At 43.6% G+C, this 16,274-nt stretch overlaps 1 protein-coding gene across 2 annotated transcripts in view; it reads left to right on the top strand.

Annotated features, from left to right (window-relative positions):
* The window catches only part of EXOC4 (exocyst complex component 4), a 391,280-nt gene extending 376,259 nt beyond the window's left edge, over positions 1 to 15,021 (top strand). Inside the window, exon 18 of one of the 2 annotated variants that reach the window (XM_026091145.1) lies at positions 13,649 to 15,021. In XM_026091145.1, the coding sequence (XP_025946930.1) occupies positions 13,649 to 13,886 (238 nt within the window). In that variant the 3' untranslated portion in view covers positions 13,887 to 15,021. Of the gene's footprint in view, positions 1 to 5,730; positions 5,794 to 13,648 lie in introns of those variants that run through there. The other variant, XM_026091148.1, reaches the window with a different exon arrangement.
* The last annotated feature ends 1,253 nt before the right edge of the window (positions 15,022 to 16,274 follow it).

The raw sequence follows: 16,274 nt of genomic DNA, 5'->3' as shown, positions 1-16,274 counted from the left end.
ACTTTCCAAAACATAGTGCCATTTGAGACACCCTTGGATTGCTGAGGTAGCTGGACACGGCTGGCAGGTATGACACAGGGACCACAAGAGACCCAAACCCATCTGGAACGGCTGCACTAGACACTGGTGTTTGGGCAGAGATACGTGCCTCCATTTCCCTCTACAGTTAATTACTCTGTAGCCAGTGAGACCCTTAATTCATTCACTGTACTGATCTTTTGGTCTGTTTTGGAGTTTTGTAGCCAAATCAAGGCTAGTAGCGAGTCCTGTTGCCAAGCCATGTGTCCCTATTGTCCTACAGAAGAAAGAAGGTTTTCCACCAGCTCTACAAAGCCAGGTTATGTAACAAGCACTGTTGTTCCACCTAGTTAAAGTCAATGGTACCTGTGGATGTGCAGGTCATTCCAAGCAGTGTTTTCTACTTGGCAGATGCGGTCTGTAACACCTCTAAGTACAGCATGGTATTGTCATGATTTCTTCTCCTGTATCATCCACTGAATCCGAGTTGGTCAAAGAAAGTTCAACGATTGTAATTCTGCATTTCAAATGCTGAGAGCTGGGGCTGAGGCAAAGGTCTCTACTCACCAGGGACAGCTGTGAACCTTTACTTTCTCATTGGTGCTGAAGGACTGATGATTAGGGCAGTAATTGCCCTTCTGCTAGGCAACTCTTCTCACCTCTGGGTGATTTTCTATGGATTTCCACACTGCCTTTCTCTAGAATAAGGTACCACCRATCAGCACCCAAGGGAGCCGCTGCCTCGCACAGAGAGAAGAGACCACTGACCAGCCCATCTTCTGGCTTTGGGCTCCCACCAAGTTCTTGCTGGCTCTATGGAGCAAGTTACTTTGCATGGGGACAAGTTGCCRTTAATGAGTTTTCAGCAGCTTTTAACCAGTGGAAAAGCAGCTCCCCATCATCCTTTTTTCCACCCCTTTCCTCCCTCTTCAAAATCAATGCAGTTAACAGTCCATTTTTGGTATTCAGTCACTCCAGTGTTTTTCACCAGCCCTACCGTGAGCTTTCCCAGAAAAGGTTTGGTCCAGCTGAGTTGGATTTTGGATACTAAGGTGTGATCGTCTTAAGTTATCCTCTGTCTTCCTTCCCCGATAAGAAGACGACGACACCCCCAAAGAAGAACTGTGATTTTTGTAGCTAAATTGGGAAAGAACTGAGTAAACTGCAAGATGATTCTTCAGCTACGGAATGCGACTGGCTCCAGGGCACAGGAACACACCAATCTTAACAGGGAATGCAGATCAGGCAATTCCTGTCTGTCCAAGGTAGATCCTCTGGTGAGGCTGACATTAAAAATTCTGACTCAAATGCAGGAAACATGGAGTTAAGGAGGTGAATTATTGATTGAGCGCAAGTATTACCATATCTGACAGATGGAGACTGTCTGAGAACATTTTGCATAGTGGCATCTGCACTGCGCCTGATTGGCGTCCCTGAACTTTCGCACATCAGATGTAGAATATCAACACACAAACTCTGATGTAGCAATTAAATGTGTCCCGTAATGAACCTGGGCTTCGTAGCCAAGAGAAATCCATACACTCAGGTAAAGACTGAAAACTTTAATCCTTGTTTTTTCAGAAGGCAGTAAAATAATTACACCCAGACCACTATGTTTCAGTATACACATATGATGTCAACRTATATGGATGTGTATCCTTGTCAGGAAATGATCTGCAGCGTCTAATCTCTTACTCAGATGTTACTGAAGGCTGTAAAGCTTGTCTTGAATTTTAAAATTTTCATTCCAGATTCAAGATCAAATAATATAGAAGGGATGTAAAACGCAAGTGACATCTCACGTCACATAAGTGCGTTAACATCTAAAGCTAAAGTCTGTCCCTCAAGTGCATATTAAAGTCACATATCAGATGCATATTGCACATTGTCATATGTGCAAAAACAAAGAGAAGAGGAAAAGAAGTGCAAATAGTAGCAAGTTCCCAGCTTTCATGAAGAACAGCTTCGTATTATGAAGAAGAAGCAATATGTAAAATATATGTTTATTAATAAGTTACAGTGCCTTCGTACTCTAGGTTGTTTTCATAAGCCCAATGCAACTTGGTAAACGCTTGCAATTTTTTGCCATCTGTTAACTGTTCGGTGCTTTCTATGAAATCTCTTCTCCCTTTACTTGTGCTTTTTGTCTCTGGAGGGAGTTCAAAGGTTGAGACCAGTGAGGAAGCCGGTCCTGGGAGGTTACTCACGTGGTACAGTGAGTGACAGCGCAGGGATGGCTTCTGCTAGGTAGTATCCATCCTTCGTGCACACAAAGGACTTCAGCCTGACTCCATAATCTTGACAGGCTTTCGTTTTCTCAACCATAAAGCAGTCATTTGAGAATACAGAGAAGGTTAGTACTTTATGTTTTCTGAACTATCTTGAGAAGCATCAGTGGGAATTGAGAAAGGAGGTTAATAAATTGGTACAAAAACCTACAGGTTCAGTTCTCACACAGTAGTTCTTGGCAGATAACGTGGAAGTTTTGTGGAGTTAGAGGATGTTTTCCTGGAATGAGATGAAAATAGTGGTTCAGAGGGACTTCCCTGGTTTTGACGCCCGTGAACTACTCTGTCAGTTTAGAAAAAGTGCTGGGATTCTCCCTTCACTCGATGTGGACTGGCCTTGTTTCTAAGAAGCGGTGAGCAAAGGACTGCAGCTCCTAGATACTTCATCAGTAAGATACCAGGCCTTGCGTTTTCATGCTGTGGAGGATGGAGGTAGAAACCACATCTAGGGCTGTGGGTCTTGTCCTGTGATCTGTGAGGCCATTGTAAGTGGCCTGAAGCTGGTCGATTGAACCACACTGCACAGTATGTCACTGAGGTTGCCTTGATAATGCTTTGATTACAAGTGCCAGGGGGTTGTGCTGTTTTGCAGAAGATACAGTGCAGATCTGTTGGCTCAAAAAGTTGAGATGATTGGAGCTAAAATTTCACCAAGAATGGCCAGAAGAGCCACAGCTGTRTTGCACACAGCAGCTTCGGTGCTTGCTCTGGCTTAGGTGAATGTTCTTCCTATCAGGAACAGGATAGTTCAAAAGGAGCCATTAAAAGTGACCTTTTTGCTTAGCCTACTAAAACAATATCTCAGGTAAACTAGAATTATTGCTACAAGAGCAGATGAGTATCAGCTTGCATAAATACATCTAGCTAGCAAATCTGAAAGTTTCTAAGCATCAGAAGTATCGTGAACTGGCATAGTAGGTGCGATGAAATGCTCATTTGGCCAGTGGCCCGCAGAGAACGCTTGAAGAAGAGCGTTAAAGCTGGAAAGGTTTGGCAGACTGTGGTTCTCAAATAACTTTCCAGGAGGAGTCATGGGAGCCAAAAGTTGAACTAGTCTTAGGAGGGAGTTTGATAAAGTTACTAACAGTGTTATACTGACGTGTTTGCCTAGGAAACTGGATTKTGAGAATCGAGACGGCTCCTTCCGGTCTTGTGTTCCTCCACTATTATTGGGACAAGGCATTGCTTTCTGCTTGTTTTGATAACACACCAGTTTTGGTGTCAGCATGGCCACAAAAGGCTCRTTTTCCTAATTTCTGAGGCCACTGCAGTATTCAAACCAAATGAATGCAAGACGGCCGGAATCAAACTGTAAACTGGGAGTTTCGCGAATTTTTGGCGATTTGCCTGACTCCAGTTAGCAAACCTCCTTTGAAGGGTCAAGTCCTGACCACCTTCTACTACAGGTAGACACTGACTTGATGGACCTAACCATTTCCTACAGCAGTTCACGTGTTGCTGCCTGTTGTGCTTAGGCTGCCCATTAGCAAGCAGCTCCGATAGGATGTGTCCTTCACCCGTCAGTAACTGCCAAACAGTCCTGTCTGGTTTTATTAAAAACCAGCAAACGTGCACCACTGCGCGTCTCCCCGATTACAGCGTCGGGCTTCTGCATGCAGTTCCAAACCACTTGATCCTAAATAAGGCTGGGTTCTTGCCACCGTAATTGTTCCTAAAGGGTAGCTAAAATTCTATTATTTTTTGCTGACTGGAGCAGTCTTCGCAGTGCTTTCCATCGAATTGCTGACTCTCTCTTCTTTAGGGCTACATTCATTTCCCCATCTCCTCTCATTTATGCATGAGGCAAGGGGAAAAATTGTTTAATATTCTTTATAAGCTGGCATATGGTTTAGATAATTTTTTCCTTTTTACTATATGCAGTAAAAATGCAAATGTGTGTGGCTTATTTGCAAATGCTGGCATTAATAACTGATATTTAAACAGGACGGATTAGCACTTCTACTGATATATTTAAAAGATTTTTTCCAATCATTTGCACACTCAAAATCAATTTTAATACAACATGTAAATTGAATTTAATTTTTTTATATAAAATTGTACTTATCTGCTTGAAACACTAAATTTACTATTTAATATGTACTTTCCAGCTCACTTGGTTAGAATTTCATTGCTCTTTATCTGTATAAATTTAATTAGCCTTGATATCATCAGTATATTATAGAACTAATTAAAGATTTAGATAAGTGCTGAGGGTGCTTATTTAATACCCTATAAAGTTCCATTTGGAGAACAAGAAATTCTGTCCTTCATTATGTCAGCCAGCGTGGAGCTACAAGGAGTGTCTCAGACATTGTTTTTGAAAAATTATTTGATGGGTATTAATGGATTTATCCTTCCTTTGAAAAGCCATGTAATTACTGTGTATCGTTGCACAGTCCGAGGGCAGCTGCAGTCGTTCGTGGGATGGTTTTTTAAACGAGATGCCAAGAGCGGCATTCCCCTCCACAATGACACCGTCTGATGCACAGAGATCCCCGTTTGTCATGTGTTCCCAGCCGGGCAAAATTATCCAAGTCACGAGTGATGAACCACGGGAAGAAGGCAAAGGGAAATAAGAAAGAAGTATTAAAAAAAAATAAAAAAATAGGGAGGACAGGGCTGAGCAGGCGTCAGGGTGAAAAGGAGGAGAGGGTAAAATAGAGGTTTTTAGGAAATCTACAGTTATGTTCTGCACTTATCTTACCTTTTCCTTCACTAATTATCTCAGGGTTTTACTGATGTTTTATCATCTGCGTTTTACATATAGAGTAGGAATAGCGAGGAAACCAAGAGCTTCAGTGATACAGGAAGAGCTGCACCCAAAGGTGTTTTGTTTTTTTTTTCTTTCCAAAAATAGCCATTAAAATGAAGCTGCTAAATCTGTATAGAGGCCAACATGTAAGTGAGCTGATTTGTCTGTGGTGTTTTGTACTCAGAGATTCAGTCAATGCCTGCATGTTTTATAAGACAAATAATTGTTTTTTATAATTTGGATGTCTTTAGTTAGCAGGGCTTACTTTTTACCTTCTTAAATAAATAAACCTAGATTTCCTGCCTGCCTCTGTGCCCTGTTCAGAGTTCTGTGCTCTGGAGTCAGTGTCCCAAAAGAGGGTAAAGGACTGACCAAGGCGCCAGGACTTCCCATCACCTTGGGCAAATTACTTAGTTTGTGTCTCAGTTCTTCTGGCTGCAAAAGAAAAGCTCATGCTCTCCTCACATCACAGCCTTGATTCATGTGTTTATTAAAGGCTGTGATTTGCAGCGGTACCGCAGGAGTGCCAAGTATCATTATACTGTAAATTCACTTTTATTTCTTCCTTTTGCATTTTATTGTCTTTAGCGAGCCATTTCACATCTCGGATGTTTGCATATTTTCGCTTCTTAACTGCATGCTTTTTATGTTCTTGACACTCTTGTCCTGTAGGAACGCAGCTCACAGTCGTCCGCGTTTCCTGCGCTGAATTGGGCCACGCGGTGCAGCGCGTTGTTAAAGGAGCTGAGGTTGGCTAGCACAGCAATAACATCTGTAATGTAGACATCTAAACCGGTGTGAATTCCCCCAAAGCACTTTGAGGCACTTCTGGAGGCAGAGAACGAACGTCACTGTTGTTGTCCCCGGAACTGGTCCAGGTTAATTAAAAATCAACAAAGAAATCGAAAAAATGATGATCAGGATTTACGTTCCCCAGTGGAATAGTCTCCTGAGGGTAGTGATATTCTCTGGTATGTTTTAATGCTGTAATTGCGTGCAGGACTTGAAGAACACAGTTTAAGGGCAGTGGTTATTGACTGAATATACGATACAGGAGGTACTTTCCATCCCAAGTTTCTATATTGTTATCGCTAGCTGCCAAGAGAGAAGAACCAGCGTTCGTATCTGTAGACTCTTGCTTGCTTTAAAATGCTGATCACTGACAAATGTATGCAAACATCATTGCAGTCTTTATGAGGTGTAGAAATTACGGTAATTGTTGGTTTCTGTGAATTTTCCTTTGCTTGGTATTTCAAGTTTTGAAAACTTGCTTTGCAAAATCGTACATCCTAAGACTCTCTCCTGCCCCATCTCCCGTGCCCAGGCTCAACACTGTCCTCTTCTCGTTCCCTTCCCCACCGTGGCCCCTCGTGCTCCACAGACAGAATAGCCCCATGGGGCCTGTTTTTTGGCTTTTCTTCTCCTTATTCAAGTTAGTCCTGAAAATCTACTTTGTCTGTATTACATGAATTGAAGATTGCTCCTTTCTTCTCCTATCTACCCTGTTTGCACTCACTCACCTTCTCCGCATATTTAAACGTAATGTTTCCACCAAGGCGTGCATGTATCAAAATTGAGTGACTTTATAACTGCAGCTCTGGTCTCTTTTCCTCTTCATCTGCCTGTTCATTCCTCTGTCTTGTGGGATTTTTTTGCCTAGATTTAGCTTCTAAAAGTGCTTCATGCTTAATCTTTTTATTTCTCATTGGAGTACCTAAGAGATTTTTGGGTGCTGTAAAAATGGCTCCCTAATCTCCAAAAAGGGAGGGAGATAAGGCAAGCGATACTTTCTTTTATTCCCTTGGATAAGTCAGCACCCAGATCTGAGTTCTTGCCATGTGAATCTATGCTTCTGTCTTCGCATCGTTACAGGCATCCCTCTATATAATGTATGAATAATTAAAGTGAGATCCCTTGCTCTGAAACATCACAGTATTCATTGGAAGGTCCTTCTCTTAAGAAGAGATCAAATCATTCTCAGGGAAATCAGAATTTAATTTTGAATTCACCTGGCCATCTTTTGAAAAACTTTCTTGTGTGCAGGCCCTGGGTTATAGGTTAGCATTAGCATTTAAATGGAGAATGGTATTAATAGCCCTCAGAGGAGCTTCTCTCATCCTGATTGCCTTTTCAGAGGTTTTTTCTAAGTGAGAAAGCCCCTTTATTTTTTTCCTCTTTCTCCAAGGATAGAATTCAAGAGACCATATTTTTTTGATATTATGCACTGAAAAAGCATCCTTGTTGAAATGGGTTCATTGCTGGCAACTTGCTATTTTGTTTTGAAACTGCCATTATTGAAAAACAGTTTTATGTGTTAGTTGGCTTCTTCTGTTTTGATTTGCCAGTGGGGACGTTTTCTTTGACCTGGAACCATTTCGACCTCTGATATTTATCCTCCTGAATTTGCTCTTAGTACGAAGATGTTCTTCATATGAACGCAGAACTTCGTTGGGCCAGTTACAGTCTGCTGAAGTCAGCGGAAAGAATTCAGTTGTCTTTGGGCTTTGGATCGGGCATCATTTGCTCCAAGGCATGTTTTTTGTCCTCAGGAGCCTGCCCTAAGAATTCAAGGGACAGTTGAGAAACTTTGGACCCAATCCCATTGCCCTTAGTCAGAKGAACAGGTCATAGTTGTCTAGGTTGGTTGACCACCAGGATGTGAGAGAAGGACTAGTCCCATGAGTGAGCATTATAGCGGTGTATTTAAAAAAAAAAAAAAAAGAGTAAATCTTTGTCATACCAGCAATCAAAACTGGTTTAGCATCCTGTATTAACCATAAAATAAGGATTTCCCTTATGGCATCATCTTCTCTTCATCTTTGCATGCCTAAGTCAGTCCTTTACTCCTCACTTTCCCAAAATAGGGCCATCAGCCCTGAAATTGAATGTAAATGGAGGGTTTGTCCAGGCTTTTACAATCCTAGAGCCAAAGGCTCAGAGTCAGATTAATGTTTCCTTCCTCTTGTAAAACAGCAGTTGCTGGTATTTGCATAGGAAAGCAGGAGAGGGGCTGTGTAAGAACTYGCGTCACATTTACGTGTATAAGATCTGCCATATTGGATCAACTCAACAAGCCCCATCTACACTTTTCCACGTAATACAAATAAATAAAAACTGTGCAGGTAAGCACACAAGCACCAACAACACGAGTACTTCCCCGATGAGCTGAGTCACCCAAACCACTGTGTTCCCATCAGCAGCTTTCTTGACTTCATTCTCAGGTGAGCAAAGATTTGTGTGATCAGCTTTGATCCGTTCTCTTCTTATCCCAAATGTCTCACTGCTGAGAGCTGGGTGGATCTTACTACTCAGGWAATGCTGACGGTCTGTTTAGGATTAATCAGGTTACATGTGCTTAGCTGTGCTCATGTGGAAGCAGACTGAAGGGCTGGGAAGCAAGCTTTGTTTTTTGGTTAGGTACGCTAATCGTCTATTATTATTTATTAACCTGTTTGTCAGATGATAGAATCAACTTTTGATAAATATTGATTCTTCTCCCTGGTTTTAAATCTCAAGATTAGAAACCAAAGCAGTTTGCCAGCATTTCACTGAAGAGAGATCTCCCTCACCTGTCGTCCATTAATTTCCCCCACCCCTTCCCAACTTGCTTTTCTCAGCCTCCTCTTGATAATCAAAAGAGCATTTATAATGGCAGGGACAAATACACTTCTGAAAGTAAAATGAAGAGCCTAAATAAAAAATCACAGAACAAGAGGCTCATCCCACTCGCTCTTTCATATTTCATTATTTGATAACATCAGAAGATGAGTCCATCAGAACTACTTGGGCAAAGGCAAACAGGAGTGCGTCTGATCAATATTTATTAATGCTTTCAAAGACAAGGGAGGCAAAGTTGAGCAGACTTCGCAATGGAGTGAATAATCACTCATGCAAATAGAGTTTGGCCAAAGGCAATGCCATGCCAAAGCAGCAGGTTTTTAATTGTACTCAATTAAAAATGCATACCTCTCGCTTGCTCATGGTCTCGTTCATTCTCCTTTTTTTTATTTTGTAGGAAATTTTTAATTAAAAAATAATCTGATCTTGAGCAGAGTGACAGGTGAATCCTGTGTTTATTCTTCTGCAGTAATCCAGGATTTGGGACAGGCTAAAAAGGAAGGCAGCTGTAAGGACAGGAAGTAAAGACAAGGGAGAATCAAAGTATGGAGCCTGGGCAGGGGTGGAAACGTTCTGGAAAGCTTTCTAAAGGACACTTATCTTGGAGGAACTGGAAACTGTTTTGTCACATTATAGGCAAAACAGGTAGCACAGCTACAACCTCAGGTTGCGGGTTTTCTACCCAATACCCACTGTTTAATTTTGCTGATGTTTGAAATTTTCTGAGTTTAATATCTGCCTCAAGGGGAAATAATTAGGAACATTTCAGGTACAACAGATCATGCATTTCTGAGAATGTGAYTGTGGGAAGATGGAAGTAGGAGGGACGTATTCTTGCTCTTTCTTGTGTTAACATGATCTGTCACCTTGAGAAGGTCAAGAGTCCCATGCCTTGGAGCAGAGACTTGCCCTCTCTCAGAGGGAGATTGCCCTGTCCAAGACATGCCCTTTGCCATCCTGTTGAAAATCTGGCCAAAAGGTTTTTGGCTTTTGGCCAAGCTAAAAATCTCCTTTCACATCAGCTCAGCATAAATTCTCTAAAGGTAAGCAATGTTTCCTAAATCTAAGTGTTTGCCTTGGCAACTTTACTGTTTTTTTCTCCACATTGTGTGTATAACTGTATTAGAGCTGTTGCCAATATTCTCAAATTAACCTAATATTAGATTTCTGACTGTGCTCTGAAGCATCTTTATAAGTGCTCTGATCTTCTAAATCATTGAGGCTAACAGCAGCTTCTGGAAGCTCTGGGGTTCAGCGAAGGAGCCACACATCAAGGTGCCAGAATGATGCTACAGAGCCCACTGGTAGGTAGCTGCCATTCAAATTTGGGCTCTCAGTTTCTGCAGCATCCCGGATACAACTATTAACTATGCCAAGTTCAAGCATAAAGGTTACAGGGCTTAATTATGGCCCAAGAGGGAAGCTGAAATTAAAACTCGGGAGACCCATCTTTAGACCACTGAACCACAGGACTTTATCAATCCCTGCCTTTGACTAGACGTTCCCTTAACTGCGCTAACTGAAGAAAAGGCTCTGTTGTATGGCTGGGAGAGAGATTAGAGTAGTGCCAGGGTTATCGAAGAGGACGAGTCTGAGTCTGTGCTGTGCCTGTTGCCTGCCACTGCCTTGCTGCTTCTGGAACCGCATGAGACCTGCTGTTTTTGTTTCTTATGTGCCTACCTGCAAGAAGAGCCAAGATGAAAAGAAAAACATATCCATCAGCGTGGCAGAAAGTAGTTTAGATGCACAGGCCTTTGCTGTGATGTGCTCCTGAGCTAAGCCGTGTTTTTCTGTTTGAGAGCTTTGCAGGGAGTTCTCCGTGTGTGTCTCAGGAGAGTGCCGGGGTTTTGCCAGTCTGCCGGGATTGCAGTGTTAGCATCGTTAGCAATTGCACTGATAAATCTGTTCCGGTGACTGGAGATGAGTCCAGCGTCCCACTGCCTGAATCCACTGCTGAGAACTATGCTCCCAAAGTTTCACAGCTTCTCCTAGTGATGTTTTTTTCAAAACATCACTTTTTATAAAAAAGATTCAGTGCCGTGGCTTTCCAGGGGACCAGATCAGCCTTGCAAAATGCTTCTCATCTGAGCTACGTTATGTGTTTTCAGTCCCTGTGTGAAACACTGGCCTCGTTCAGCACCATCAGCACCGCAGTCTAAATGAGCAAGAGTTGTAAACTCCAAGGGGAGTTCAGCAGTAAATCATGTAACGTCACGTGTTGGCACAGTAGCTTCTAGGGGACAAAGAGCTTGTCCATGAATCATGCCGTTGGGTTCCCGTCACAGATGCAGCACCTGAAATCAGTAGGTGAAGCAGGGCGACTCGGTGTTGCCCAAAGCTGATAGCGAGCTTCTAGCTGCAGTGCTTGTAGAGATTACCCGAATGCCTTCTGCAAATAGCAGGGTGGTGTAAGGTCTCCTCATCCCTATCTATCTACCTACCTGCCTATTGAGCTGTACAAACAATCTTGAATCCTCTTCTAACCAGGTAGCAAGTCAGGGGATTTGGGGGTTCCCTCAGATCAAAAGTGCTATTGAACAGCCATTAGCAGGCTTGTTTTCAGGCAGCTTGAGTGGGTTTCTTTTCTTCGCCAAGGGAAATGTTCTCACTGAGACAGCTGCCTGCCCCATTTGGCCCCCGCTTCTGAGGGGACCGGTGTGTCCTTGTACCAGAGACCCATCTCAAACTCCCCTAGGGCTGTCTACGACGGTCATGAAGCTTAGCTGGTGATCTGGTCCTCCAGCCCTTCAGCTACAGGAGTTTCACGGTCTGCATCTCAAATGCGTGGATCCTAACAGCTTATTTGGTTTTTCAGCTTATCATTTGTTCCCAGAAGCAGTTTTTCATTTGTTCCTTGTGCCTTCTATGCCTATCTTCCCCTGTGTATGCACACTCCCTTCTTTCCTCACTGCTCACTCCAAATCTCGTCAGTCTTTGTCCTCTGAACTGATGATTTTGTTCCTCTACCTGGCCCCTGACGGCAGTTATGTTGGTGCAGGCTTTGAACCACAGGAGCAAGTTCTCAGATCACAGCATCAGGTGTTGCCTTGAAGGACACGGACCTCTGAAGCACAGTAGCCTGGCCAAGCTGGCACGTGAGACTTGAGCCACTCCAAACGTGTGGTTTTGCCACAGCTGGTTATGGTCATTGCTGCAGTGATTTGCAGTTTACTGGCGTGCTGGATGCTATGGAAAGGCACAGTTAAGCCAGACCTGAGAGCCTGCAGGCTAAAGAACAAGAGGAATTTAATATGCAGCTTTCCCCTGTTTGCCCTGATTGCTATTTTAATACATTCAGAGACAGGGAGGGAGGTTATAACTTTTTGAGGAGCCCCTGCTCATGCATTTTAAATAATTTATTCCACCAAGACCTAAGGATTAGATTTCGGTCTGTCCTKGTCCTCTTAGAGGAGCCTGTGGGAGTGATGCAAGGACTCCTCTTCAGCTGCTCCGGCCCATCTCTGCCYTGCCTTGCTCTGCAGCTAAGGAAGTTTTGGAAGTTACCATACTTGGTTGAAACAAGCCCTTGCTGCCATGCGATGCATGCRRATAGGGATCTTTTCATTTCTCCTCGCCTGAGCTGTTCACACCCTGTTTCTTTATAAGGTTCTGTAACATCTGTGTGACGTTAGAAAGCTRATYAGTTCCTCTAGAAAAAGGGGTACTYTCCATCCTAACACTTCTGTTGATTCCCCCAAACAGACCTAAACCCACAGCCAAGCTTCGCTGCTTACATGCTGCAGTGGAGCAGGATGCAAGAACCTTCCCCTTATCMCCAACCGTGAAGGGTCTGCCCAGCCCTGGGAACCCCTCTGCCTAAAGGAGCTTTGTAAAACATCACGTTTTCACAGCTCCCTCTAGACAGGACACTGTCTTGGTGCTCTCCAAACCAGAGACCCCGATACCGTATCTTCCTTCTCGGTACAGATGGGGAAACTGAGGCACAGAGCGCRGCTGCATGAATTGTAAAGACCTCGCCAAGAACCCACAAAAGCGCTGTATAAAGGGCACCGGAGTCCGGATTCCCCTTCTGCTGCCTGACCCCTCTGCGGTCCTTTTCCAAGAGTCATCCTGCTCTTCCCCTTTGGTTTCAAACCGAATCAAGTACTGTGAAGAAGGGAGGGGGAAAAAAAATCTCAAAGGACCTCAGCAGCTATCACTAACTTTACCTCTTCTACCTGGTGTGTGGAGCCAGGGTGAAGAAACCAGCTCTCAGAATTGCCCCGCTGCTTCCCTGGCCCAGTAGCACGTCTACCCTTGTAGTAAGTCATCGTTTAAATCCCCTTCCTTGGAAATCCATTCGTTCACTCATGCCACCTAACATTAATTTAAACCAGCCTGCTCTGCAGCCTCTTTATTACGCCGTCACCTCAGATGATCTTTTACTTATTAAAAGAGGCACCTAGGCTCCTGGCTTAAATTTTATTTTACATTATTTCATATTTTTCTCTCAGACAGCATGTGTTTCAGTAGCGTTGGCTGTCTCTGGGGTTTCGGGCTTGGAGCTCTTCCATGCTCTGTGTTAGCATCTCTCTGCAAGAGGAATTTGTTAAGGACAAAACTCTGCTCCCCTTAACCCTTTGACTGCTTTGCTTTCCTGAAGGTTCCTCTCCTTACAGGCTGAATGACTAGATAAACAACTGCACATCACCAAATCTATRTATCTGTGTCCATATACTGCCATCTACATGCTGGTTACCAAGCAGTAATGTTTTGACTGACACTAGCTACGAGGGAAGAGGATCCCTCAGTTCCCTGTAGTCTGTGTTTTAGCTGAGTGTGGAGGAGTGGGGGGAGCAGGGGGAGTGTACCATATCTTCACRCTCTSTTTGTACAGCRCCTGACACAGTGTTCTYGGCTCATGGCAYTGCTGAATAAAAAGTAATAGTTGATAATAYTGTACAGAAATGAAGGGCTGGAGCCTCAAGCACTCGTACTCACCAGAGTGTTTTTTTGTTTGGTTGCTTTTCAGGCAGTATTATGAGATGCTCTACAACACCGCAGACGAGCTCTTAAACCTTGTGGTGGATCAAGGGGTGAAGTACACAGAGCTGGAATACATCTATGCCCTGAACTTACTGCACCGCAGCCAGACTGGTGTCGGAGACCAAACCACGCAGAACATGAGGCTTCAGCGGCTGAAGGAGATCATCTGTGAGCAAGCTGCTATCAAACAGGCCACCAAGGACAAGAAAATCACTACTGTGTAATCTGCTCCATCACTTGTCTTTACCGAGCAGCAGTGGCTGTCAGGTTGCAGGTCCTAGGCTCTACATTTCTGTTATAATTAATGGCAAAAGCACGTATCTTCTGGGTGGCACGCTAGCAAGAAGGGAAATGCCATCTGAGATTTGATTTGGGGGTTGTTTGGGGGGTTTCAGTGTGTAATCATGCAATGTTTCCTTGACATGTTCTCCCAAGAGTGATGGCATTGCAGGAGGAACCGTCATCCTGGTGGCGATGGGGTGGGGTGTTTGGCTTTGCTCTGTTGCCGCTGTTTTGCCTTGAGATGTAAGGCAAGCTGCTGTCTCTGGTGGGGTGGGTAAAGAGAAGAATTCCTACTGGGTTAGTCCCAGGTCTTCAGTGGAAGTTCAAACCACGCTAAAATAAAAAGCACCATGATGCTCAAGTGCAGATCTGTTGGTAGCATGTGGGATCTTGATGGTTTTGAGGCTGTTTCAATGGTGTTGCTGCATGGGAAGCCTGTTTCAGCTCTGCCAGTACTATTCTCGGTGACAGTTGTAGGTGCATTTATTTTTCTGCTGTTTCCACTGTAAACAGATCTARTTGCTCATTCCTTTGGATAGTGATAAACCAATTCACATAGTAGGAGGTAACATGGGACCATTCGTTTCCACTTCTGTTTTTTCACTATGACAGAGCTGTATGGCATCRGTTTCTATAGCTCATGCTGCGCTGGATGATGGTGGATATAATAGCAGAACTTAATTCTGTTTTTCTGAATATATCTTTTGAGTCTTCCCCAACTCAAAAGATACTAATCCTAATCTAAAGATACTAATCCTAATTGCCATTAGATGTACTGGAAGAATACATGGGCTTAYGTAGCTCAGCATTAATGATCAAGGAGGGCAGTAGGAGAGCAGATCCCAGCTCTGCAGTRTGAGGCAAGCTCATCACCTCTGCTTCAGTCCCCATTTCTGCCCTGCCTTGACTATTCACTGAGGCTGATGAGTTTATGCCAACCCTTGAAACCAAGAATACACTGCACATCATAGATTTTTAGGATAAACTGCTCACGCAGCTGGGTTTCACATCCTATGATAGGTTCTCTCTGATCTGTACAACGGCTTGTGCATCAGCCTTGAAACTGCAAAATTAAAGAATGACTCCTCAAAGACTCTTGTGTTTGGGTTTTTTTTAAGAATTGTTATTCTCATGGTATTTTTGTTACTTCAAAAGATTCCCTTCCAGGTCCAAATTCATACATTGTCCTCTGCGGTTACGTCAGTATGGACGTGATCTTCTGAATCCTTCAGTCTAACCACCTACCACAGGCTGACTGGACAAGAAACTTCTCAACCTCCATATTAAAAGCAGAACCCAGTTGTTCTAGTTGTTAGGAATCTTCTTCCAATTTCAAGCCTGATTTTATTTATGAACGCAGTTTTTCTTCTGCCAATATTGGTCATTAACTACAATAGTTCCTTCCCTTCTCTGGGATATGTTTATCCCCCTTCAGCCTTTAAGCTAAATAAACCAAGTTCCTTCTGCTTCCTACTTGTCTCCATCTAAAGTCCTCCTAAGTAGTATGCTCAGATATCTAGCRGCACTAGATCCTAGGCCTTACCTGRTGCACGTAAGCTCYCTCCCTAAAGAGGAGCTCCTCGTTCATCTGGTCCTTTGGCAGTGGGAAAAGAGCAGTGACATGAGAGCTGGAGAGCACTTTCACGGTAACATGTATGATGATGATATGGGAGGTTGCCAAGGTCACACATGCGATTCACCTGCCCCAGTATCCGAGATGCACTGCAGCAAGGAGGCAGTTAAAGCAGGCTATTCCTCATCCAGAGATGGGAAGATGGAAAAGAAACTGCTTGGTACATGTAAGACAGTGACTTTAGATTTATTGAGGCATAGAGGTGATGTGTGAGGAACTTTGAATTCAAACTGGGCTGCTGTAGGCTAAAGCCAGACTATTTTTGATTCTTTTCGTCCTTAAAACAATTGCTTAATGATCTGAGGCGCTGCCTCGTCTTTACGTGGCTGATCTCAAGCTTTGCAGTCCGTGTTTTCCACCCACTGAGCAGCTGTGCCAGTGGGTGCTGTGACAGATTGCATGAAATCAAAAAAATYTCAATCACAGGACTGTCTTTTGTTCTGGAACAAATTATTTTAAAGAGTCATCTTTGAACTGCTACTCCCACTGTCCAGCACACCACGGATGTGCAGTCTGCAGTGACCTGAGATGTGAGAAGGAATTGCTGGACTGCAGAGCACAAGCACACAACGGCATGGCCACGGAGAGAGAACAGACAGTGGCGTGTAAGGACTTACCTAGATCCTGGTGTAGAGGAAAGAAAAGGTTTTGCAGTTGAGCTAATGATAGCATATAACTAGCTAGCATCTCTCTCAAG

Source organism: Apteryx rowi, unplaced genomic scaffold, assembly GCF_003343035.1.
Source record: "Apteryx rowi isolate R43461 unplaced genomic scaffold, aptRow1 scaffold_9, whole genome shotgun sequence".
Lineage (NCBI taxonomy): Eukaryota > Metazoa > Chordata > Aves > Apterygiformes > Apterygidae > Apteryx > Apteryx rowi.
The sequence above is the reverse complement of the archived record's forward strand: the minus strand, read 5'-3'. Positions and strand labels throughout refer to the sequence as shown.